This window comes from Arachis hypogaea, chromosome 7 (assembly GCF_003086295.3).
Source record: "Arachis hypogaea cultivar Tifrunner chromosome 7, arahy.Tifrunner.gnm2.J5K5, whole genome shotgun sequence".
NCBI lineage: Eukaryota > Viridiplantae > Streptophyta > Magnoliopsida > Fabales > Fabaceae > Arachis > Arachis hypogaea.
Genome location: NC_092042.1, coordinates 16275759 through 16298775, shown reverse-complemented (window position 1 = coordinate 16298775; position 23017 = coordinate 16275759). Strand labels below are relative to the sequence as shown.

Genomic DNA, 23017 nt, shown 5'->3' with positions numbered 1-23017 from the left:
ACTTGTAGTACACTGAAAGCAAACCCAGTTAACACAACAAAAACCCATTCAAATCAAAATCCACACAAAAACAAAGGTCTCATAGTGTAGAAGGTAACCAATTCCCCTGCAAGAACCACAGTGTATTTCACAAATTCAACAAATTTAAAAATCAATTCAACAAATTCAAAAATAAAAAATTCAACAAATAAACCAAAATTCAACAAATTCAACAACTAAATAAAAAAACAACAAATCAAAATTAGAAGCAGAGGCAGTCACAAATGCAGAAGCAGAAGCAGTCATAGAATCAGAAATAGAAACTCAAGCAGAAGCAGATGCAGAAGAAGAAGATGCTGATGCAGAAGCCGAAGCTGCAGAAGCAGATGCAGCAGAAGGAGAAGCAGAAGAAGCAGATGCAGCAGAAAAAGAAACAAAAAAAGCAGATGCAAAACCACCGGCGCTTGGCCACCCATCCCCAGCGGCTGTGACGGAGCGTCCGAGGACCGGCGACGCACTCCACCCTCGGATCCCTCTCTCTCCTTGGCCACCCATCACCCGCGGACCGGCGACGAAGCATGCGCGGACCAGCTCAGCCTCGGATCCCTCTCTCTCTCCTTCGCGCACCGCCCTCCTCGCGTCGTGCTCCTCTTTCCGGCGACGCACTCCACGGTGGCAGAAGCATGCATGAACGGTCCTCCCATCCACCGGCGCTCCCTCTCTCTTTCCCCTCTTCTCTTCACCCCCGTCGCAGCCCCTCTCCTTTCTTCTTTCTTCTGGCGACGGCGACGGCAACTCCAAGCTTCGCCGGCGCCGTCCCATCTCCCCCCTTTCCCTTCCCCCTCTCCCTCCCCTCCCCCCTTCGCATTTCCTTTCGGCCCCCACCCCCCAAAAACGCATTTCCTCCCCCCCCAAAACGTGCTCTTTTCTCTTTTTTTTTATTTTATAATTTTTTTATTAAACTAGGGGTATTTTAGGAATAAAATTAAAATTTTTTTTACAAATGACGATTTTAATAAAAAAAAAACATGTTAAGAATGATTTTAAATCAAAATATACATCAGGGACGAGTTCGATTCCGACCCTCAACGTGAGGGACCAAAACAATACTTATCCCTTAAAAATAGAAATATAATTTTGTAATAAAAACAAGTGGTAATTATTAATTTTTGTATATATTTTTGAAATACTAATGGAAAAACATTTAAAACCTAGGAGTTTGGCAATACTAATTTGGTAAGTTCTAAATACTAACTTTGTTCATCTTTCTTAATGGATTTGGCTGGTTGAATGTTGATTAAGTGAGTTTGACCGGCTTTGCCACCCTTACTCACCGATCCCCTTAATATGCACATGATGTCAAAATATATCGTAATTATATTGTATGCTCAAATCAGCATAAATCACCAATTTTACTTTCATTACAAAATTTAAACTAGACATTTTGGAGAATATTTTTTCGTATCTATTTATAGAAAACATATGAACACTTTCCCATTCCTAAGGATTATTTTCCCGGAAGCAAATCAGTTTGAACTTTGAACTTTGGAAGTACAAAATTTTAATTTTGTGCAATGCAACTTCTCAAGATACTCCAAATCCATGCTGCCAGATGAATATTCTAGTCTCCCATTGTAGTTTGACTGTCCTTTCCTTCATCTTAGTTTAGTTGTGGACTTATGGTTATGTCATGGAACATGCATCCAAATCAAGAGAAATAAAATAAAATTTCAGAGTAACGTGCTGGCAACACTAAATTCTTTTCATATGAGTAAGTATAAACATTCTCGTCCACGTCTATGGCTTAAATATTCCATTGAAAATACCAAGGAGAATCCAAACGAATATAGCCGTTACCCATCTTTTTGTTTAACCAATATCCAGACCTGTGGTAACTTTTAAATTAACCTTTTGTGGATCTAATCAAGTTCAACGGTTGTACAAATTTGAGGGCAAATTTGAATCCTGGCAGAAGAGAACAAGGACAGATATACAGAAAATGACACATTGGAGATACATAAATGTTTTGGTGTAATTATTTACACTGTTAAATTGTTAAATAAAACACAAAATACATCTTGTACAAATGTTAATCTCAAATTTTACCCAAAAAAATAAACCGAATATACATAAATAATGAACAAAAATATTCTATATACACTAAAAATTAGTCACTTTATAGTTGTATATATTTAAAGATATTGATTATACATTTTCAATTAAATAATCAACCACTAAAATAATCAAATCTATCATAATAAAATAATTAAATTTGTTAAATGAATAATTAAACGTAATTATAGTAATACAATAAGTTTTTCTTTATAAAATACCAAATATATATCTCTCTACGCAATAATTATTTTTGTATATATAACATAATTCTACAGGGAATATAAATAACTCACTTGTTTTGTCTCCACATACGGCGAAAAATTCACATTATTTTTGCATAAATAATGGTTGGAGTATTTCAAAAAGGGTCATGAAATTTTAGTTAGTGCTGCTGTAGGGTCAACTGGGTCAGACAACAACCACAACTAGATCCCCATCCAACGGATCTTATTAAGCTTTAGCTTGAACTATTGAAGAGAAGCCCGCCCTCTTCACCAAAATTTGAATTCTGTTCCCCCTTTCTCTATCTCTCTCATTAACTCTGAAAGTAACAATTTTTTTCTAATAAAAAATGTTTCTTGGGTAACGTTCTACTTCTTCTGCTCTTTTATCATAGTTGAAATTCAAATATCCTTCACCCCCTTTTTCTCTCTTGCTTCACCTTTCTTTTCTCTCTATTAGTTAATTAACATCTTTGATTCAAATCCCTTTTTAATTTCTTCAACATCCTTGCCCATTTCATTTGCTTCCCTTTTTATTTTCCCACTCCTTTTTTGGTTTATTGTTTTTAGGCAATACTGCAAAGTCCCATGGGTGCATGTTTGAGCAAGAAGAAAGGGTCAACTACCTCTCCAGGTGCAACTTTTCAGGTTCCTTCTAAGCTAAAGGATTCTGAAAATGGTGGTGTCACCGCCACCCTATCCAAACCCACCAACCCAGAAGTGAACCTCAATAATGAGAAGAGCACAGTGCAAGAGAAACATGACACAGTAGTGGTAGCAGCAGCGCATGAAGGTGAAAACCAAGTGAAAAAAGAGATTTTTATCATTAAGCACAGGAAGAGCCACGATGAAAGGAGCTCCAAGATTCAACCTTGCACTGCTCAGCAGAACCTGTCAGCATATTCAAATGATGGGTCATCCTCAGAATCTGCCGAATCAATGGGAAACAACAAGAACAAAATTGCACCTTCTACACCAAACATTGCTGCTAGTGGTGTGAGGACCTCAAGCTGCACAAAAGAAGAGGTGGATGCAATTCTGATCCAGTGTGGGAGGCTCAGCAGAAGCTCTTCTGGAAGAGCTGCCTCTTCTTCTGGTGGGAGAAAGTACTCAGGCTCAAAGAGAAGCTTTGATTTTGATCACTGTGACAATGATGCTAATTCCAATGATGATGACCAAAGGAGGGGCAATGCTACTACAACTGACAACAGTGATTTGTGTGAGGACTATGATGGGGTAGCCACCGGGAACCGCCACCGTGCCCAACACCGCCAGCGCAACCGCCAGTCACCGAGGCCTTCTCCAAGGAGAAGGACCCCAAGCAGGGAACGGGACCAGCAGCAGAATCAAAGGTCCAGCAGCAGGGAGAGGAGGGTGAGTAGATCTCCTGGAAGAAGGTCATCAGAGACAACAAACGGTGCCAATGGCAATGGAAGCAACAATGGAAATGGCAACCACAATAGTGCAGGTTCTACTAGGCCTGGGAAGTTGGTGTCCGTTCCTGCCACTGTTACATCACTGGTCATGGATAAGAGTAACAATGGAATTGGTGGAGGAGAATCTGCAGCCGCTACAGGTGTCAAAAGGATAACTGTTAAGAGAAATGTTGGTGAATGTGGTGTGGCTGGTTCAAGGGGTGCAGCATCACCACGGTCTCAGTCTCCCGCAAGAGCACTCTCTCCTGCAAGAGCACTCTCTCCTGCAAGAGCACACTCTCCTGCAAGAGGAAACAATGGGAATGCAGGGAATCAGCAGCAACAGCCTTCAATTAGCCGCAACAACTCTTCAAGGAAAACTGAACAGTCTCCTTATAGAAGGAATCCATTGAATGAGATTGATCCTAATTCCCTTTCTTATCCACAATCAAATGCCAACAATAGCAGCAGCAACAAGGTGCAAAACAGACCCAAGAAGGACGCTGAAGCAGAAGCTAATCAGGTATCAATTTAAATTGATCCACCATCCTGTATTCTTATCTATATCAGCCAGAAAGATTTGATTTTTTCTGTTTCAGTATTGTTATTTGAATCTAACATTTACTGGACGTATTGTCGACATTTCAATGGTGGATAAAAATTTTACTCAAAATCACATTCTCTTTCTGTTTTGTCTTGTTGATGTGAAGAATGGATTGATGATATTCTATAATTTCCTAATATTCAGAATCCATGTTCATTGCAGAAAGGTGTTACTGCAAATTGCAAGGTGAAGGAGCAACAAGAGGAAGAGTGCAAGGGAACGGCATCAATGAACAATGACAATGTTGTGGTGAAGACAATGGTGCCATCAGGTGTTGCTGACAACATCAAACCCCAATCTCTAACAAGAAGCAGGTCTTCAAGAAGATCAAGGGACTTAGATCTCAACCCTGAAACACTAATGAACCCTGTACCACAGTCCTATACCTCCCTCCTTCTTGAAGACATCCAAAACTTCCACCAAAAGAACACAAACACAACACAGCCTTCCATTTCTCTCCCAGCTTGTCTCTCCAAAGCTTGCTCGATCCTCGAAGCTGTTGCCGATCTCAACTCCACCACAAGCCCAAACTTCTCTGCTGGTGCATTCTCTGAGGACAAGAAAACTCCATCACTAGGTGCGAATAACAGTAGCAACCATTATGCAAAGAAGAGGGTGGAGCCATTTGTGGAATCCGAGGTAGTTGTGAGTGATGATGTGATGGAACCAAGCTTGCACAAGTATGTGACAGTGAAGAGGGGTGGTTCAGTTTGTGGGGTAGTGGACATGGAAGACCAAGAATCTTCAGGTAGCAACAGCTTCAACACTCAAAGTGGCCAAATACAACAGCAAAATCATTGGGGCATTTCATCAAACACATGGGATGCAAACTCAGCTGATTCAACAGATTGTTGGAGCTCTAGGTTGATGGAAGGTAGTGATGCTGTGGCTGAAGCTAGAAAAGCATTGAACTGCAAGAAAAGAGAGTGTGATGATCATCAACATAGCAGCGGAATCGGGCGCGGAAGGCTTAGTGGTTCTTCTTCTTCTTCTAAAGTTCTTCATCACCACAACAGTATACCTGTTGCATCAACATAACAGATGGAATTGTGGTGATTTCTTGTTTGTAACGTTGAATATGCTTCAACAGTTCATCTAGTTTGAAGTTGCATACTTTGCAACACTTTCTTGTTTTTCAATTTAAGGCTAATTCTCAATTGAAGTGAAAACACTTGCTGTTATTATGATTGGATAAAACAGCTTTGTGTCATGGTTTAATTAATTACAATAATTTTCAAGTTTCTATTTCTGAATCATCTCAACTCAACTAATTATTTCCAACCGACTTACACAATGTGCTGCTTGCAATATAACATCTATGTTCTAAGTCTCATTACATAGCATCAATGCAAATACATATATTTTGGGGGTAATGTATGCTTTTTGCTTTTAAAATTTGTTTAAAAATTTTAAAAATATTTTTAAATTTTATCTTAAAAATATTTTATTTGCATTAAATAAATCTCCTGATAATTAATTTTTTTAAAAATTTAGGACAAATTTAGTAATAGTTTTACAATAATAATTTTTAACACAAGCAAGTTAGATATAATTGTCATATTATTATTGGATCAGTTTAAAATTTTTTAAAAATTTAATTCTAAAAAATTTGTGATAAAATTAAAATAAAATAAAATTTAAGAATATTTTTAAAAATTTTAACAAATTTTAAAAATAAAAAATATATTTTACCTTATATTTTATTGTTAAGTGTACATAACCAAATTATTTTAGTAACTAAATTTAATTAAGTTAGTTCAATAACTTAAAAGTTAATAACAAAAAATTTTAATTAAAAAAAGAGGCACAATGAAAAACAAAAGCTTAATTAAATTAATTTAAAAGATAACTTATTCAACTTGTATTTCTGTGTATATTTATCCCAACGCATTTCTTATGTGACAATCTATGCTTATCTTAATTCCTTTTTCTATTTGCTTGAGATTACTCTATTATGCACTAATAATATAAAGACAACCGTTCCAATATCATTTCAAAGCTAAAAAGTGAATTACACTTTTTCATGTATTATTATATGCCTATTTTGTATGCTTTAATTTTTACATATAAAATAATTATGTTTAAGGTTTAACTAATTCAAACATAGTTAGAGTTTCAATAAAAATAAATTTTTGGAACATATATCAAATATATCCAAGATTCTGTAAGTATTTCATAAGTTTTATAGTCTTATAACAATGAAAATGATGCGATAAATTAATTATCTAAAGTTTAATTTAAAATATTTTATAATAAAACACGTAAAAAAATTTATTTTATACGTTAAAACATATATAATTATGCTTATATATAAAAAAAGTTATTTATTCTCTAATTTTCAAAAAGTACTGAAGTAATTGTCCAATATAAAATAGATATATTTTAGCTAAATTATTTATTATGATGCAGATTTATATCTTAAATACTAATTTTATGCGAAAATATTTTCGTGTAAATGAGTAGTCATCTATCTTTTCATTATTATTTCATTAAACACTTGTATTATGAAAGATGAATAAGTTAATCTATAAACGAGTCAAACATTTTAATGATATAATATCACAAAATTAAATATCTATATAAAAAATTTCACCAAAAATACATAAACAATATTTTGCAAGTAATCTCTCAAAGAAAAAAAAAATTTCTACCGAGTGCATAATAGTATAATAGAATAATAAAAAATATTATTGGTATACTAAAATTAATTATTAAAATTAATTATTAATATATTTATATATAATTATATATGTAATTTAATTTATTTTTAATTTATATTTATATTTCAATATGTGTTTTATGCTGATGGTTAACTTTAACTTTAGTGACTCTTTTAATATAATCATAGTTTATAGTATATAGAGATGTGATGCCATCAATGATATCACAAGGACCAATGTGAGCCACCAACACAGTGGAATTGAAAATTGATAAACTCATCTATTAATTGTGTGTTAATTTGATTTAGAACTTGTGTGATACAATTAATTAATTAATTAATTGCGACGGCCATGACCAAGTCCCAGTGCCTGTATTAGAGGCGGAGAAAAGCACACGCATGAAAGAATCTTCTAAGGTGAAACCTTCTCTTAAAGTGTGAATGCAACGTTTTATATTTTTTTTTACTAGTAGTAAGCAAAATGTGGCGAAATACCTTGTTGAGAATTGAGATTTTAGCTTTTCGTCAAAGTAAATAAGGGAAAAATAAATGAATTCAGTGTCAGCATAATATGTTCTAGATATATACTGGTATATCATGAGGGATTTTATTCAAAATTCTTCACATAAATTATTGTCATGGAGTAAGTTTCATTTTAATCCATGGATTTTTCTTTTTGTTTTGTAACTCAATAGACCAATTTCAAAAGATGAAAAAAAAAAAAAAGGAATTTGTTTATGTATTGCACGTGTTTGTTTACCTACTTACCAAAGTTTGAGAGTTATGTACACGGTGTGGGTAAGCTAAGTTTACAGGATTGCATCTTAATTTTAAGAGATAATTAAAAAATAAGGGATCGAAATTAAGAGATTTATTTATGAAACATTTAAATGATGTTTCGTTTCAAACTATATAAGATTGAGTGCACAACTTCTTCTCAATTGACAGCGGCTTATAAACAAGGGAATTGGTGAATTGCTTCCAGTATATATAATATCTTTCAATCAAATTGACTATTATTGCCTTTGCATTTACATTAGTTTTTCTGTGGGATGAAAACCGTTATATTACACACATTTTTTTTGGGTGTCTATATTACACACACACACATAATAATAATAATAATAATTAGGAAATTACTTTTGAGAATCTGGGTTATATAACATTCATTATACTTTTATTTCTAAAAATTGTTCTGCTAGGAGGACAACAGAAATTAGAAAAGTAAGAAAAATCGGTAAAAATTATACATTATTCAAAATCTTAAAATCACATCTTCAAGATTTATGTTGGCAAGCTATTATTAGGTATTGTTTTGTTGTTCTTCCAAAATTATCCTTTTAAAAAAGTTGACAATTGACATTGGCTTTGAACATAAAGCATCTCTTTTCTTTGGAGAGGATATTGGTTGTAAATATGGTAAATTAAGCAAGTAACAGTAATAATACTATTGTCCAACTTCAGAAAATTGTGATGTAACTTACTACTCAAATAGTCTATTGACAATAAATTACAATGAATAACTCAAATGCATATCTATTACTTTTACTAAAAATCCCATATTTGTATCACTATTAACCTCTAAATAATATTGTTTGTGAATTTTCGTGTATGTCTTCGTTAAATATTTATTTTTATCAATATTACCATTATTTTAAGTATTATAAAAAAAAAGGGTTTAGCTAATATGTGCTTTTATAGGATTCATGATAAGTTTATCATTAGTCGAGGTTTTAATTTTTTTATTTAATAAATACAAATTTAATACATTGAAAATGTAAATTTTGTGTATTTTCAATAAAAAATTTTTAATTTGTAATCTTGACTTATGCCTTTAGAATACATGATAGATAAATCCAAAAAATAAAAATACTATGTGCACATAAAAAATTTAATATTATATATTTTTGTATAAACATAATATTATTTAATTTATTTTAAATATATATTTAATATTTTAAAATATATTTTATACATATAATTAATTTAAGGTAGAAACTTATGTGCGGTCGACTTCACGTGAACTTAATAAGTAAAACCGTTAAATAATTTATTTGACTAAATTTTTATCTAATAGCTCTCAACTATCAACTTCACGTGAAGTCAATTTTACCTTAATTTAATGAGTGATTTTTTTATATGTACTCATGGTTATAACGAAATGGTATATATCGAATATAATAACCAACTTTTCTTGATGGCATTCAAGAATTTCAGAAAGCATATAATAATAAGGATGCTCGAATAAGAGACGCAAGGACCCCAGAAAAGAAAAGGAAAAAAAAAAGAAAGAAAGAAAAGAAAGCAGTAATAGAAACTTCGGCGGCATTTTTATTATAAAGACACAAAGATTGAATTGAATATCTTGCACTTCATATGACGTGACTTAGAACATGACTTTACCTATAGAAGGTGACATTTTTCATTTGGTGCCATCAAAGTCAAAACTTGGAAAAGCTTCAATCTTCCAACCCTTCATATATGCCATGACCTAATCCAAGACATGATCATTTCATTCATTAAATACACTTCCATAGCCAAAAGTAACAAAACTTGATACCCCATTTTTCATTTGAGATCACATTCATTCATATACTTGTACCAAATATGGGAGATAATCAGAGAATCCACCCTCTTCATCATGACGTTGAATCACCACCATCGCCGCCACCGCCACAACCATCGGCACCTTTGGTGCCAAGGAACATGTCCAGATCGGATAAAGGCGATCCGGAGTTGTCAAATCAACAACCACCGCCTCCTCCGCTGCCTCCTGCTCGCAACAGAAGATCAAGAAGAGGTTGCTGCTGCAAATTCCTCTGTTGGTTTATAAGCATATTGCTTATCCTGGTGGTGGCGATCGGCGCAACGGTGGGTATACTCTATCTTGTGTTCAGGCCGAAGCTTCCGAAATACTCCATCAACGAAATTGGGGTGACAAGATTCGATCTTTCAAACAACGATAGCTTAAGTGTCACATTCAACTTGACAATAACAGCTCGGAATCCAAACAAGAGAATTGGAATCGATTACAGAGGTGGAAGCCACATTAGTGCTTATTACAATGGCACGAAACTCTGTGATGGATCGTTACCAAAATTCTACCAGGGTCACCATAACACTACAGTTCTTAACATTCCTCTTTCAGGGGAAGCAGAAAATGCAACAGCTTTGGAAAATTCGTTGACGCAACAACTGCAGCAAAGTGGAAGTGTTCCTCTTCGGTTGAAGGCGAAGCAACCGGTGAGGATTAAGTTTGGGAAGTTGAAGATATTCAAGATCACCTTCAGGGTTAGGTGCTGGATTGTTGTGGATAATCTTAATGCTAACAACTCCATTAGAATCAAGAGCAGTAGCTGCAAGTTCAGACTCAAGTTATAGATCAGGCTCAAGTTATAGATCATCATTCTTTGGTGCTTATTATAACTATTGTTCATTATAATTACTATTAGTATAATATATGCCATATATATATTGCTATGTATTACTATATACTATTTTTTTATCATTTTTTTTATATGGTCTCGGATTGAGATTATTATTTTATTTTTTATTTTTACTTTACAGATGGAGATTTACATTTTAGGATTTTTCTTAGTTCTGTACTCTTAATTTTGTATTTTTCTGCCACTACTCATGTCCATATTATTTTTTAATGATCGTGCTATAGCATATATTATATTGTTATATCCTTTATACTATTTTTGCTAACATGCTATCCTCTATATATATATATATATATATATATATATATATGTGTGTTTAATATCTTATTGTTAATTTTTTTTATTTTTAATGTAACGTGGTACAAAATATACTAACAAAATATTTAATTACAGGATTTTTGTAAAAAAATGTATATAGTAGTACTATCTTTAAAAAAAAATAAATGTTCTGTTTGAATTTTTTATATTAAATAATTGTCTTGTTAACAAAAATTTAGACCAGACTCCTTTCTTTATTTCCTTGACATTTTTTATTGTTAAAATACGGAGAAAATAGTGGAAAGAAATAATAATAATTTTATTTCCTTTGGACGACACTAATTCATATATATAATTAATAATTTTTTTAATACCACCTTTTTTTTAAACCGAAAGTAGTATTAGATTCCTGTGTAATCATTATAGTGTTTATTTTTTGAGATTAAAATTGGAATCGAGAGACTTAAACTTAGTATTATATTTAGTAACCAAATATTAGAATTAAAATTTTAGTCATGGGATACAAAATTTCAGTTCTTTCAGTATTTCTAGAAAATAGAAGCATAAAAAATAAAAATTTCTGGAGACAAAGGATTGAAGCAATATTTCCGTTAATAACTATACTTTCAATTTTAAATCTCACTCACGCTGTGTGCCTATTTCTATGTACGGATCAAAATCTTCTAAAATAAAAAAATTGGTAAAATAATAAAATAATGAGTTAATCATTTTTAAATTAAAATAGTAAAGCACATATTCTATAAAAGTTACAAATTTAATGGTAATTAATCTCTTAATTTATCACTTTATCAATTTTTTAACCTTAAAAGATCTAAATTCGATAGGTTCAGTCACAACACCATCTAACTTATTACTCCAACCCAAAATAATTAATTGGAACAACTAATTTTGCTACCATTGGTGCTTAAAAAGAGTCTTTAATAAATAAGTTTTTGACTTTTAATTTAAAGGCAAATAAATTTTTTTTTAATTGAAAATACAAAATTATCTATCACTTTTTAAAAAAGCAAAAAATTTAAATCTTTTTAAAAATTTATTTGTTATATATTTTGAACGAATGAATTTAAATGTTTCACATTTTAAAAGATGATGAACATTTTTGTATTATTACTTAATCACAGATTTATTTATATTTGAGTTAAAAAATTAGAGACCTAATTCAACTTTTTTTTATCTAAAGTATGCGCTTTTTTGTGACGGGAAAGTAAGAAAAACAACTAAACAGAAAGAGAAAAACAGAGTCCCAAGAGACTAAAAAGGCGCAGGACAGTTCCGTTGGATATTCTTCTCAAACTCCTTCTAAAGCACTGGAAGCTCTACATACTGAAAATGAAATATCATCGTCATTTTTGTCACGGTATCCGCCACTATATTTGCATCCCTTAAGATCAAACGAATATCAACGTGCCACTTCCAAGTCATGATCTCTCTAACGTTAAGCACCAATGAATCTACATGACCAACATTATCATGAAAATTAGTGACAAGATTGAAAGTCTCTAGACAATCCGTTTCGCAAATCACGTCTTTTTGTCCCAAGTCTCAAACTAAAAGAAAATCTCTCCAAATAGTAAATAACTCTCCTTGAAGAATATTGTTGCTCTCAATTGTTCCCAAACAGTCTCATTGCCAAGTTTCATTCCAGTCTCTACTAACACAGACAAAATTCATCTGATTACCAGATCTTAAATAACTAGCATCACAATTGATCTTAAAAATACTCATTGAAGGGGAACCCAAAAGCAACTAATCGAAGAAGGAATAGATACTTGATTCACTTCAAAGACATTCTAAAGCTCTTTCTCCAAGGCTAAAGCCATACTAGCCACTTTATATTGAAGCCAAGGCTCATAGTGATTAAAAATCTCATTATTTCGCGTTCTATAAATCCATCAAAGACCATCAAAGAATCGAAAAGGATGCTCTTTGCTATGGGATAAGAATTAGTTATTCAAATCTAGAGGATGACAGGAAACTCCCAGTAGCGGCCAACCAATTGAGCTTTCGGGCAATCCCGCATACAATGAGAAACTGTATCCTGACAAGTCAAGCAACTGGGGCAACTATCTGAAGGCAACATGCCTCTATTGAAATGCAAAATTGCAGTGGGCAATGCCTCTCGCAAGCAAAGCCAAACCAAGAGTTTGATCTTTTCCGGAACAAGCTGACGCCAAAGCTAAAAGCTAATTCCTCTCTCCTCCCAGCTAAACATCTTCTTGCTGAGCCAACAATAGCCGGTGCGAGCATCATAAACCTTAGCCCCCCTAGTCCAAGTCCATCCTACTACTGAACTTGCTTGAACATTCGAGTTGTAGGAGAGAATTCTGTCATGCAAAAACTGTTGAAGAGGAGAATAGACATTCTTAAGGTGCCACTCTCCCGCCGACCAAATATCTAAAATCCGGAGGTCCGAATCAGAAATGTGAATATAATCCATCTCATTACAAGGTGGCCTCTCTTTCTTCCACTCAGAGAATCAAAAATTCTGATCCAAATCTCCAATGCACCAATCAAAACTATTCTTCAAAATATCCCAAGTTTTACACAAACTCCTCCAAACATATAATTCATTATCCCTAGAACGGATGAAATCGTCACTCAAGAAAAATCGATATTTATCTGCCGACAGCTGAACCTACAGCTTGTGGGGATGATAAAAAAATTGCCAAACTAGCTTCCCAAGAAGAGCAGCATTAGTACAAAACAGATCTCTAATTTCTATACCACCAAACTCTTTTGGGGTGACCTGTACCTTCCGGTTAACAAGATTTAGCGACCATTAGTTTGACCTTTTCAAAGAAAATTCCTCATCATAAATACTATGGAATTCGTTATCCTTTTGGGAAACAGTGAGACTTGCATGTGATAAGTAGGAATAACAGCCACTAGCGAATTAATCATGCAAAGTCTTTCCGCCCTATTGAGTAGTCGTCCTTTCCAGCTGGCTAACTTTCCCCAAATCTAAAATATGCTTTTAAATAAAAAATGTTGAATGATCAAATTAATATTATAACTAAATCTATCTAAGAATCTCTGACCGTATTTTTTTCTTTATCTAACGCGCTCAATTATTTTAATTATACAACCTCATTAATATCAACATGGTCAAATATTAAATATATAAGTAATTTTAGAAAAATAAATTGATACGTATTTTAAATGTTCGAGACTTGAAAAGTTCAAGAATTATTTAGTAGTTATTAGTTTATATTTTTAAGTATTAGAATACTTAATTTTATGTATTTTGATTTTATTTATTTGGTTATTAAATTGGGCTTTACGTTAGTGGGTTTAGGATTTTTTATTTAACCTATTATGAGTTTATAAATACATTCTAAATTATTATAGTCACCCTAGAGTGATTAGAGATGTAAAATATCCCTTTTTAGTTTTGTGATAAAATCATAGTGTAGACAAGTAAGGTTGAGCGAATTCTTCTCTTATTGCATCGAAAAATTGGAAAGAAAGTTGAATAATTCCATTCAATTCAATTCTCAAACTATAGTGTGAACAAAGTTAAATTGAGTAAATCACTTTTTTGTTGCATCAAAAAATTGAATAAAAAGTAAAATAATTTTTTTTATTCAATTTCAACCTATCCTTTAATTTTTTCTATTTTCAATTTCAATTTATCCTTCCTATTTAATTTAATTCTTGTGTTTTATTTACCTCCTTTTTCGTATGATAAATATAGTGAAAGAGAAAGTTCATATTATCTTAGTAAAGAACTACCTCAAAATATCATAGCGCATTGTGTAATTGAAGTTTAAAATAGAATTTAAACTAAAATTATATAGAGCTCACCCCAAATATTGATTTATCTGCCCCCCTTTTTTTGAGCAAAAATAACTGAAATTTATTTAAGATTAATTGGAAAAGAATAAAGATTAATTATATTTATTTTAACAATCAATTATTTGGATAATCATCATTTTAACATAGATGATCCTGTGAGAATTAACCTGAGATGTTTCACAGGCATAATAAATGCTAGTAACAAATAAACGAGGAACAGATGCAAAATGTTCGACTTCAGACTTCAGACCAATAAAGTTTTAAAAAGAAATGTTTAATTGAAAAGAACAAAATAGTACTACTACAATTATTAGGCCGGATATTCAGTGGAGATTCTCAATTTTCTCACTATATTTCCGGTAATGTCCAGTAGGTTTAGTTTCTGTTTCTCCAACAAGCTAATGATAACTCTCAAATGAATGAATGAATAAATAAACTATATTATTACAGCCAAAAATAAATATACATGGACATATATGTTTAAATACATTTGATTTTCAATTATACCAATTTTTATCAATTTTTAGAGGTTATTGCAACGGAGATGTAATTCTTGATAGAAAAATATACCCTAAAAGAGTGCTTAACAATGTTAGGCAGAGATTACGTTACACACTTACACCAACTGAAACCATATATATTTCAAATGCCAATAACTTCATTATCAATCAAAAACAAAGGTACCGGACCGCCATAATTCTACACTATCTAATTTTATACACATTTTTTTCTGAAAAATAGTAACATTGAAATAATTCACATCCTAATTCTGGGATAAAGACATAGACAACAGAGAATATGTAGAAACAAAACCGGTACATCTATGGAATAGTAGTGGAAAGTTTACTGATTTAGGATTGACCTCAGTGTAAATTCTCTCTCTTCTTTGCCCTGCAAAATGACAATTTGATCCTACTTGCCGGTTTTTATCCTCATCTGTCATATGGCTGGTAATTGATTTGAAATTATTTTGGTACTTCGACACACTATGTGCTTTAATACATAAAGATTCATCAGTATTTACCAAGTCTTACACAGATAAAAAAAATGCCGAAGATTACCTTCACGAAATAAGGATCCCACGAAGTGAACCAGCTGTGCCTCGCTTTCTTGCCTGCAGCATGAACACGTATAAAGATGTTAAGGCAGATACAACAAGCCAAGCTTAAATATGGACCCAAGGAAAGAGTATCAAACTTACCTTCTCATTATTAAAAAGGTCTTCAGCCACAGCTTCCATTTTCTTCCGCCGTTTTTCCTCTTTCACAGACTCATGTACCTCATCATTCCCAAAATCAGAGTCCCTGGGGTAGAAAACAAGGAAATATAACACAACTTATTACTACGAGAAAAGCAATTAAATATGGCTAGCCAGATTTTATTTGAAATAAGACACAAATTAGATTTTGTGTCATCCTTACTTGTATGGATATTTTGCAAACGGAACAAGACTTTCAAAACTATTACCAGATTGAGTATGTGTCTGCAATTCCATTCCAAAGAAAACCAGAATAGTTAGGCATGTGATTCATTAAGTGACAATAGCCATGACACCGTATGAAAATTTAATAAGTTGACTTGTGAGAAGCAAAAAAACTATGTTGGAAATTAGAGGTCAGATAAGTCACAAAAAAGAACTAGATAGCCAAAATATGTTCAATTCTGCAAGGTCCAACCTTCGACATCATAAGGTAGCTATTATTATGCAAGAGATAGCACCATACCAACCTTTCTAAAATGTTTAAAATTTGGAATGCTGCTGTTTTGTGCACTACTCGTGTTAGTTACTCTGGTTACATCTCGGACAACTAGATCTTGACTATAAATAATATCTGCATTTCCACTTCCATAATCATCAACCTTGTCTTTCTTCACTTTTATACTACCACTACCATCTCTGAAGCTCATAGCATGAGTGTCCAATTTGACAGAACAATCATCCAAGGGTGACGCTGTTTTTGCTTGTTTTATGTCAATTGATCTGGTAGAAACATCAACTGCGGATGGTTCCATTTTCTCATGTTTTTTATTATCCATACTGCCAGAATCATCATCCAATTCTTCAGTTTTAACATATTGTATGGTATTTCCGTTGAGGAATGTCTCAGTTGCATGGGCTGATGTGGCTGTTTCAACTTCAGTATCTGAATCTGCTACCACTGTCTCGTCTGTGGAGCATGAAGATGAAACAAGTACTGCAGCAATACACACAGTTTGTTATAGTAACTCGGTAAAGTACAAACTTAATCAAATAGATAGATCTAAGCGGTACTTACTGCATGGTGACTTCAGTATCGATGGATCAAGATGTCCACTTAAAGCAGCAAATATTACATCCATCTCATTCACTCTAAGCAAAGAACTTAATTTATTGAAGCGATCAGATTTGCATGCTGGTACGCCTGGGATGACACAAATCAAACGATTATCGTCTCCATAATCTGAACCCTACATGGAATAAATGAGAATTACCATCATGAAGTATATATCTTTTCTAATAAGAGATTATAATTGGCCAGAGCATATTGTCTAAACACGAGTATTGCAAATCAGATTTGCAAGCTGCAATTTTTTTCTTTTTGATAATAAGAAAACTTTTGCTATATGGTGATATGTGAGTTGGGTTAACGCAAGAATGAGAAAGAGGGCTGAAGGAAAAAAGATGGTACTAGATGGGGTAACCAACATGGATCTACCACTTCAATATGTCCTACTGTAAACTATGCCTGTCTATGATAGATAAGACAAGAGATTCTACATATTTTATTTATTTATTTATTTATTCCAAATGCTCATTTAGGGCACATAGAATAGAATGTATATAAACATCCACGGAGTTAGAGGCAGGTACATTATTCAACCTACTTATCTCACTTTCAGAGTTGATGATTCCACCTTGTAATTTGCAAAATTGAAAACATAAAGAAGAAGAAAAAAAAATGAATGAAAAAACATACCTGACTATTTGAACAAAAATATTCATAGGAGACAGTTTTTGCACCAGTGACATCCAACAAAGATTTGAGCTGATCCCTGAATTTGTACTGTAAGGCAGAGGAAAGACTTAAATAAGTAGGTTATAAAGACATGTTATGCCCAAAAGTAGCAATATCTGTTTATCTTATAGGTTCGGAAACTTGTTTGTTGCTGTTCCTGCATAGTACTTGAGAACCCAAAATGGCAAAACAAATCCAAGAAAAGAAGTATAGAAAATCTACCAGCATGTTCTTTTTTTTTATTTTTTTGTTGAGAACGGAAATTTGTGTTGAAAAAAAAATAATTTCTTAATCATTATGCTTAAGTTGCAGTACTGGTGAGTATAAAGGGCTCTAGAAAATAGATACCATATGCACAGATTCTAACAAAAACGTGTATCCTTTCAAGCAATTTTCACGAGTTTTAGGGTCAGCAACTTTGATAGATCTTCCTTCCACTGACACCGTTGGTATATATCTGCTTGAGAAGGACCAAAAGGGATACAAAAGGAAAAGAAGAAAGAATCTTTAGTTAGCCTAAATGGTGTAAAAAAGCAATAAATGACAAGCTCCCTATACCAAATCCAAAGTTAACTGTTAAAGGAACACTTACGAATAACAGCTAGGCATATCAGTGACAATATTCTTTTCTGCAAAATCCTATAAAGGAAACAATGGTCAGAACTCAGAACTGAAACTTTCAACATGAGTGAAGCAGCTTATCTTGTTCTACACTAAAATCCTTCAAGAATCTCATATTCGGGTCTATGACTATATGTTAGATAGTATGTTATGGCTGTTGAGTTATGAATAATCAATAATCCAAATGCAGATTAACAATGCAAGGTCTAAGCAGCTGACAAACACAGAAGAATGAATGAATATGTAACATGTACTCCTTGTGCATGACATGACTCTAAAATGTAGAAAATAGATGCAATCATGAGACTTCATGACAAAGTACAAGGTTCCACGAGTTAAATGAAAAATTACAATTAGGCTTAGAACCAGAAACATAGCAAATCATTCACTCTGTTTGAGAAGGTAACAAGAATTGAAATATGTTATTGCTACATTGGTATAAACTGCATAAGATGTTTTGAGCTATGTATCCCTATATGTCAACTCTTTTTTACATAGTCACCCATTTTATTGAGGAAAATTGCTACGGCAATCATAAAGGCCACTTCGTTTAAAATGCATCAGAAAATAATCAACATCAACCATGAAAATATGAATATGATGATTATGAAAAGCAAGTAAGCAGCAGTATTATAACACTTCGACAAGTATGATTGTTCCATTGGCTGTAACAGATTAATTGTTTAACAGGAAACTGACATGATCAATACAATCACTGAATGCTTCTATACCTCAAGCCATGTTTTGAGAACACAATGTTTTTTTGCTACAACAGCGTCAACAATATCCTTCTTCAATGGCATGAGTTGATCCACTAGAACGTGTGTGCAATCTTCACTTAAGGTACAAGTACTAGCAGCACCTGAATTAAAGTGCAAGTTGGTCACTATTCATGTTGAGACAAAGCAAATGCTTCATTAAGCAAAGGACTTCTAACGTAATAACCATGGAGCAAGATAAGTTACCTGGCCAAGGACTTATCTGATTTCAATTTATATAACATAAGTTATTTCGCCAAGTCATTATCAACAATATGCAAACTCTACCCCATTACCAGCATATTTATTAGTTTCCCACCACAATTAATAATATTTGTTCAAGGCTTGAAGCAACCAAAATTTAAACATTTGATAATACCAAAATTGCATCACTAATAGGGATAAAGCAAGTTAGTGACAACTTTTCAGAACCTATTATCTCTTTTCACACTGCAAGCCCTGATTCTGGCAAAAATATTAGCGCTTTCTTCCATACCAAAACAAGATCATGTGCAGTGCGTACACATGTTAAAGCAAATTGAAAGCACATTTACTCATGAACTATAGGAATTGAAGAACCTTTATAAGGATTTTCGTCACTAACCAATTGACGAAATTTTCTCTTCAATAGATTGATCTACTTTGTCCAAGGAACAAATGAAAAACATAAGTGGGACATGGCAAAACCTGCCAGAGTAAATTTAGAAGTGTTAAGACTTTAGAGCATGTAAGTGAAAGACAGTTAGATGTCATGAGATTGCATCTAGGTATATGACATAGATCTACAAAAGCATTGCAAGGATTTTAATTAAAAGCAAATAGAACAAAAGGAGTAGAAAACTTCAACAGTTAGATAGTTAACATACTTGTAGGTAGCACTACCAGTACCAAACGAGACAAGATCGCCATTGTCCAGAGCTGTTTCTTTGTTTGGAAGCTCATGAACTTTCTTCCTGTGTCCATTATTCTTGCTAATAAATGTCCCATATTTGGAGCAATCTTTGATCTGTACATTTGGTGACATAAGAGAACGTTCATTCGGTAAAGAGTTTAACAGGTTCATCGCATTAACAATTATTTCTGCATGAACCCGAGAAACCCCTTTATCTTTAGTGATGATTACATCACAACCTGCAAGCAAATACCAACAACTTTTTATTTAAGAAAACAAAATGATGAAACCCAAGGTTGAAGTTCTGAAATTGGATGCGAATCACTTTGATCAACTACTCAGGACTGTGATCCTCATCATTAGAGATAATATTGTCTTAGTTGGATAGTTAAGATTAGTTACTAGTTAGCTACTCTAACATAAACCAATATCACTTGTATTACATCAACTTCTCTCATTCTAATTTCTATCTCTATCAAATCTTCATTCTTCCGACCTTCTCTCAACTCTCTCTTTTCTATCTGATAACCATGGATTTCAACATAACATCAGAGCCTATCCCATGTTTGTTAGTTGGACAAGGACAACTCAATTAATTTACAACAAAATTGAAAATTCAGCTCAACATCAAGTGTATCTCTACATTTTTGCGTTTTCTTTCTTCCATGCATCAAGCATTAACTACTTACAAAAAACTTGTGCCAAAGAGATTAAAAAAATACTTGGTCAAAAAACAGTTCCAAAAGTAATTAGTAGGAACCATAAAAAAAAGTACCTTTTCGACCAACTTTATAAGTTCCAGTTTTGAAAATGTAGTACTTATCTTCACCTGCAACAAGAAGTAAATTAGAAAAGAACCCATGGAATACCATAATATACTAATAAACCCTAAATGCTAAGATGCAAAGTACTATTTGTCAATCCGATTATGGAATGAACACAAAATCACATGCACAGTGCTTCGTCGGAAGAAGGAGAAGAAGAAGAGAAAAGTTTGAAGAAAAGAAAGTAGTACCAGAAAGAGGATCATTGGGGAAGAGTCCCCACACCATAGTTCTTAGCTTCTTTGAAACCCTTCGAAAAGAAGTGAACCGCCCCTTCGTGAATCACTGTCACCGGAAGTGGAACAATAGGGAGAAGAATAAGAATTTTTTTTTTTGGTGACTTAAGAATTTTATTTTTAATTAAGCTTAAAAGGCTACGGCGAATTTTTCATAAAAATAAAAAACAAAAAAACTTAACCATCAATTTGGTAAGATTTGAACTTTGTTTGGGTGGTAGAAAGAAAATAAGAGGAAAGAAAATAAAAAAAATGAAGTTATTTATATGTTGTTTGGATGAATAAAAAATAGATAGAAAAAAAATAAAGAAATTTTTTTTTATTTAAATGGAAAGAAAAGTGAGAAGAAAGAAAATCATAATAGTATAAAATTTATATTAATACCCTTGTCATAAAATAAAGGGCAATTTACTTAAATAAATAGAATAGCAGAATCGTTTACCTAATTGTGCAAAACTAGTTGTTGTTACGTGCATGTGCAAAAAGCCATTTCTATGTAATCCGTGGCAACCCACCACGGTTTCAAAACGTGCATAAACCGTGGCAGGTCCCAGCGGTTTATGGGCAAAAATTATAGAGTGTAAACCGTGGTAAGTCACCACGGTTTACGAAGGAAAGATGGTTGCACATAAACCCTTGTGGGTTACCACGGTTTATGTAGGGTAAATAATGGCCAGAAAACCTTGTAGGTTCCCACGGTTTACTATGACGGGAAGTCTATATATATGTGGGTGATTCAAGCTCCATAAGAGATCATTCTCACAATGGCTAGTGAGGAAGAGAGTTTTCTTGCCCTAGTGCATTGCTCTGGGAAAAAAAAAAGCAAAAGCCAAGGTGTGAAGTTTACCGACAGAGAACCACTAAGTATTTTTATCAGTTCGTCGATGAGTTTGTCAGATTTGAAGAACAGCATCTTGGAGAAGCTTGGCGTGTTGGGTAGCAAGTGGGTGAAGAAACTATTCTACAAGATTCCCATGGCGGTTGTCTCGACCGGTGTTCAGTATGAAACCTTTGCGGTTAAGGCTGATGAAGATATTAGGGTTCTGTTCTACTGTGTAAGGAGTTTTCCGGAGATCAGAATCCATGAGTTGTTCGCGAAGTTGGAGGTTGGTGTCGATAGTTCTGGGGCATCCGCTCCAGTTCCTTGCCCAGCTGTTGCGGGTGGTGCATCTAGTTCGATGCCTGCGGTCAGACCGTATCTTCCGTCGGTTCAATCACCTTCGTTTGCGGCTGATTTAGACCGAACGGAGGTTGTTGGTTCTGTACCTTTGGAGAATGCAGCAGTCATTGAGCCTCCCCATGTTGTGGGCACCGGTGGTGGCCTTGTACCTTATATCGAAGACTTTGGTGGACCTGATCAAGTAGAGAATGCAATGCGTGACGATGAGTCTGAGCAGGAGCCTGTTGATATCGATGGTGACAGCGACGATGACACAGGTGGCGATCCAGATGCGCAGCATCGGCCTTCAAGTTCTGGTTCTCATCAGTACCCTCCACACTTCTCCACACTAAATTTGGAAGCTCTTGGTCAACAGGAAGACAGTGGTAACAAAGTGGGGGGATCCTCTACAGAATTTCAGATTGGGCAATCATTCCAGAGTAAAGATGAAGCTGTGCTGAGTGTAAAGGACTATAGCATCCGGCGAGGTGTTGAGTACAGAGTCATCGAATCAGATCATTTGAAGTATCATGGAAAATGCAAGGAATTCGGCAAGGGTTGTAGTTGGTTGATTCGTGTAGCGCTTCGTGCACGAAAGGGGATTTGGGAGGTTAGGAGGTACAACGGGCCACACACATGCCTCGCAACTTCTATTTCAAGTGATCACCGTCAGCTGGATTACCACGTTATATGTGCGAGGATTCTTCCTATGGTTAGGGCCGATGCTGCGGTTACGGTAAAGGTACTTCAACAAGCGACAGAAGCTGATTACGGTTTCAGGCCTAGTTACAGGAAGGTTTGGATGGCTAAGCAGAAGGCAGTGGCACAAATATACGGAGATTGGGAGGAGTCTTACGCGGAGTTGCCACGTTGGATGCTAGGGATCCAGGCGACAATGCCGGGAACAATCACGGTGCTGAAGACGTCTCCTGTTCGGATTGGTGGTGGGGTTGATGAGTCCACGGTGTACTTTCACCGGCTTTTCTAGACATTTCCACCCTGTATCGAGGCATTCCGG

The 23017-nt window shown here is 34.0% G+C and overlaps 3 protein-coding genes and 1 long non-coding RNA gene across 7 annotated transcripts; 2 read left to right on the top strand and 2 right to left on the bottom strand.

Annotated features, from left to right (window-relative positions):
- Nucleotides 1-2249: 2249 nt before the first annotated feature.
- On the bottom strand, nucleotides 2250-3422 carry LOC140174465 (uncharacterized). The gene is made up of 2 exons (XR_011863781.1): nucleotides 3283-3422; nucleotides 2250-3206 (listed from the first exon to the last, which is right to left on the bottom strand). It is a non-coding gene; the product is annotated as an uncharacterized lncRNA (long non-coding RNA).
- LOC112702638 (uncharacterized protein At1g65710) lies at nucleotides 2904-5583 on the top strand. Its single transcript, XM_025753769.3, has 2 exons — nucleotides 2904-4253; nucleotides 4497-5583. Exons 1-2 carry the CDS (start codon nucleotides 2904-2906, stop codon nucleotides 5370-5372), a joined length of 2226 nt encoding a protein of 741 aa, XP_025609554.1. The 3' UTR covers nucleotides 5373-5583.
- Nucleotides 5584-9320: 3737 nt separating this feature from the next.
- LOC112702636 (NDR1/HIN1-like protein 6) lies at nucleotides 9321-10689 on the top strand. Its single transcript, XM_025753768.2, has one exon. The coding sequence runs from the start codon at nucleotides 9601-9603 to the stop codon at nucleotides 10372-10374; it is 774 nt and encodes a 257-aa protein (XP_025609553.1). The 5' UTR covers nucleotides 9321-9600; the 3' UTR covers nucleotides 10375-10689.
- A 4440-nt stretch (nucleotides 10690-15129) lies between these two features.
- LOC112702635 (nibrin homolog) lies at nucleotides 15130-21014 on the bottom strand. Of its 4 annotated transcripts, none has more exons than XM_025753765.3 (14): nucleotides 20796-20955; nucleotides 20556-20609; nucleotides 19755-20019; nucleotides 19493-19575; nucleotides 18862-18992; nucleotides 18102-18148; nucleotides 17858-17966; nucleotides 17471-17557; nucleotides 16790-16961; nucleotides 16242-16708; nucleotides 15935-15996; nucleotides 15715-15817; nucleotides 15575-15627; nucleotides 15130-15460 (listed from the first exon to the last, which is right to left on the bottom strand). In XM_025753765.3, exons 1-13 carry the CDS (start codon nucleotides 20830-20832, stop codon nucleotides 15577-15579), a joined length of 1668 nt encoding a protein of 555 aa, XP_025609550.1. In that variant the 5' UTR covers nucleotides 20833-20955; the 3' UTR covers nucleotides 15130-15460; nucleotides 15575-15576. The 4 variants fall into 4 exon arrangements, with proteins under 4 accessions (XP_025609550.1, XP_072055330.1, XP_072055331.1 ...); XM_025753766.3 differs by having other exon boundaries at nucleotides 15370-15506; XM_072199229.1 differs by having other exon boundaries at nucleotides 15130-15627; nucleotides 20796-21014.
- Between the last annotated feature and the right edge of the window lie 2003 nt (nucleotides 21015-23017).

What these genes read in the sequence shown, in the direction of transcription:
- LOC112702638 (XM_025753769.3), top strand. Translation starts at nt 2,904, where the DNA reads ATGGGTGCATGTTTGAGCAAGAAGAAAGGGTCAACTACCTCTCCAGGT. An exon ending in CTGAAGCAGAAGCTAATCAG is followed by an intron (nt 4,254 to 4,496) that starts GTATCAATTTAA and finishes TGTTCATTGCAG; the next exon opens with AAAGGTGTTACTGCAAATTG.
- LOC112702636 (XM_025753768.2), top strand. Translation starts at nt 9,601, where the DNA reads ATGGGAGATAATCAGAGAATCCACCCTCTTCATCATGACGTTGAATCA.
- LOC112702635 (XM_072199229.1), bottom strand. Translation starts at nt 20,832, where the DNA reads ATGGTGTGGGGACTCTTCCCCAATGATCCTCTTTCTG. An exon ending in TGTTAGAATCTGTGCATATG is followed by an intron (nt 17,558 to 17,857) that starts GTATCTATTTTC and finishes TCTGCCTTACAG; the next exon opens with TACAAATTCAGGGATCAGCT. An exon ending in ATTTTAAACATTTTAGAAAG is followed by an intron (nt 15,997 to 16,241) that starts GTTGGTATGGTG and finishes ATGGAATTGCAG; the next exon opens with ACACATACTCAATCTGGTAA.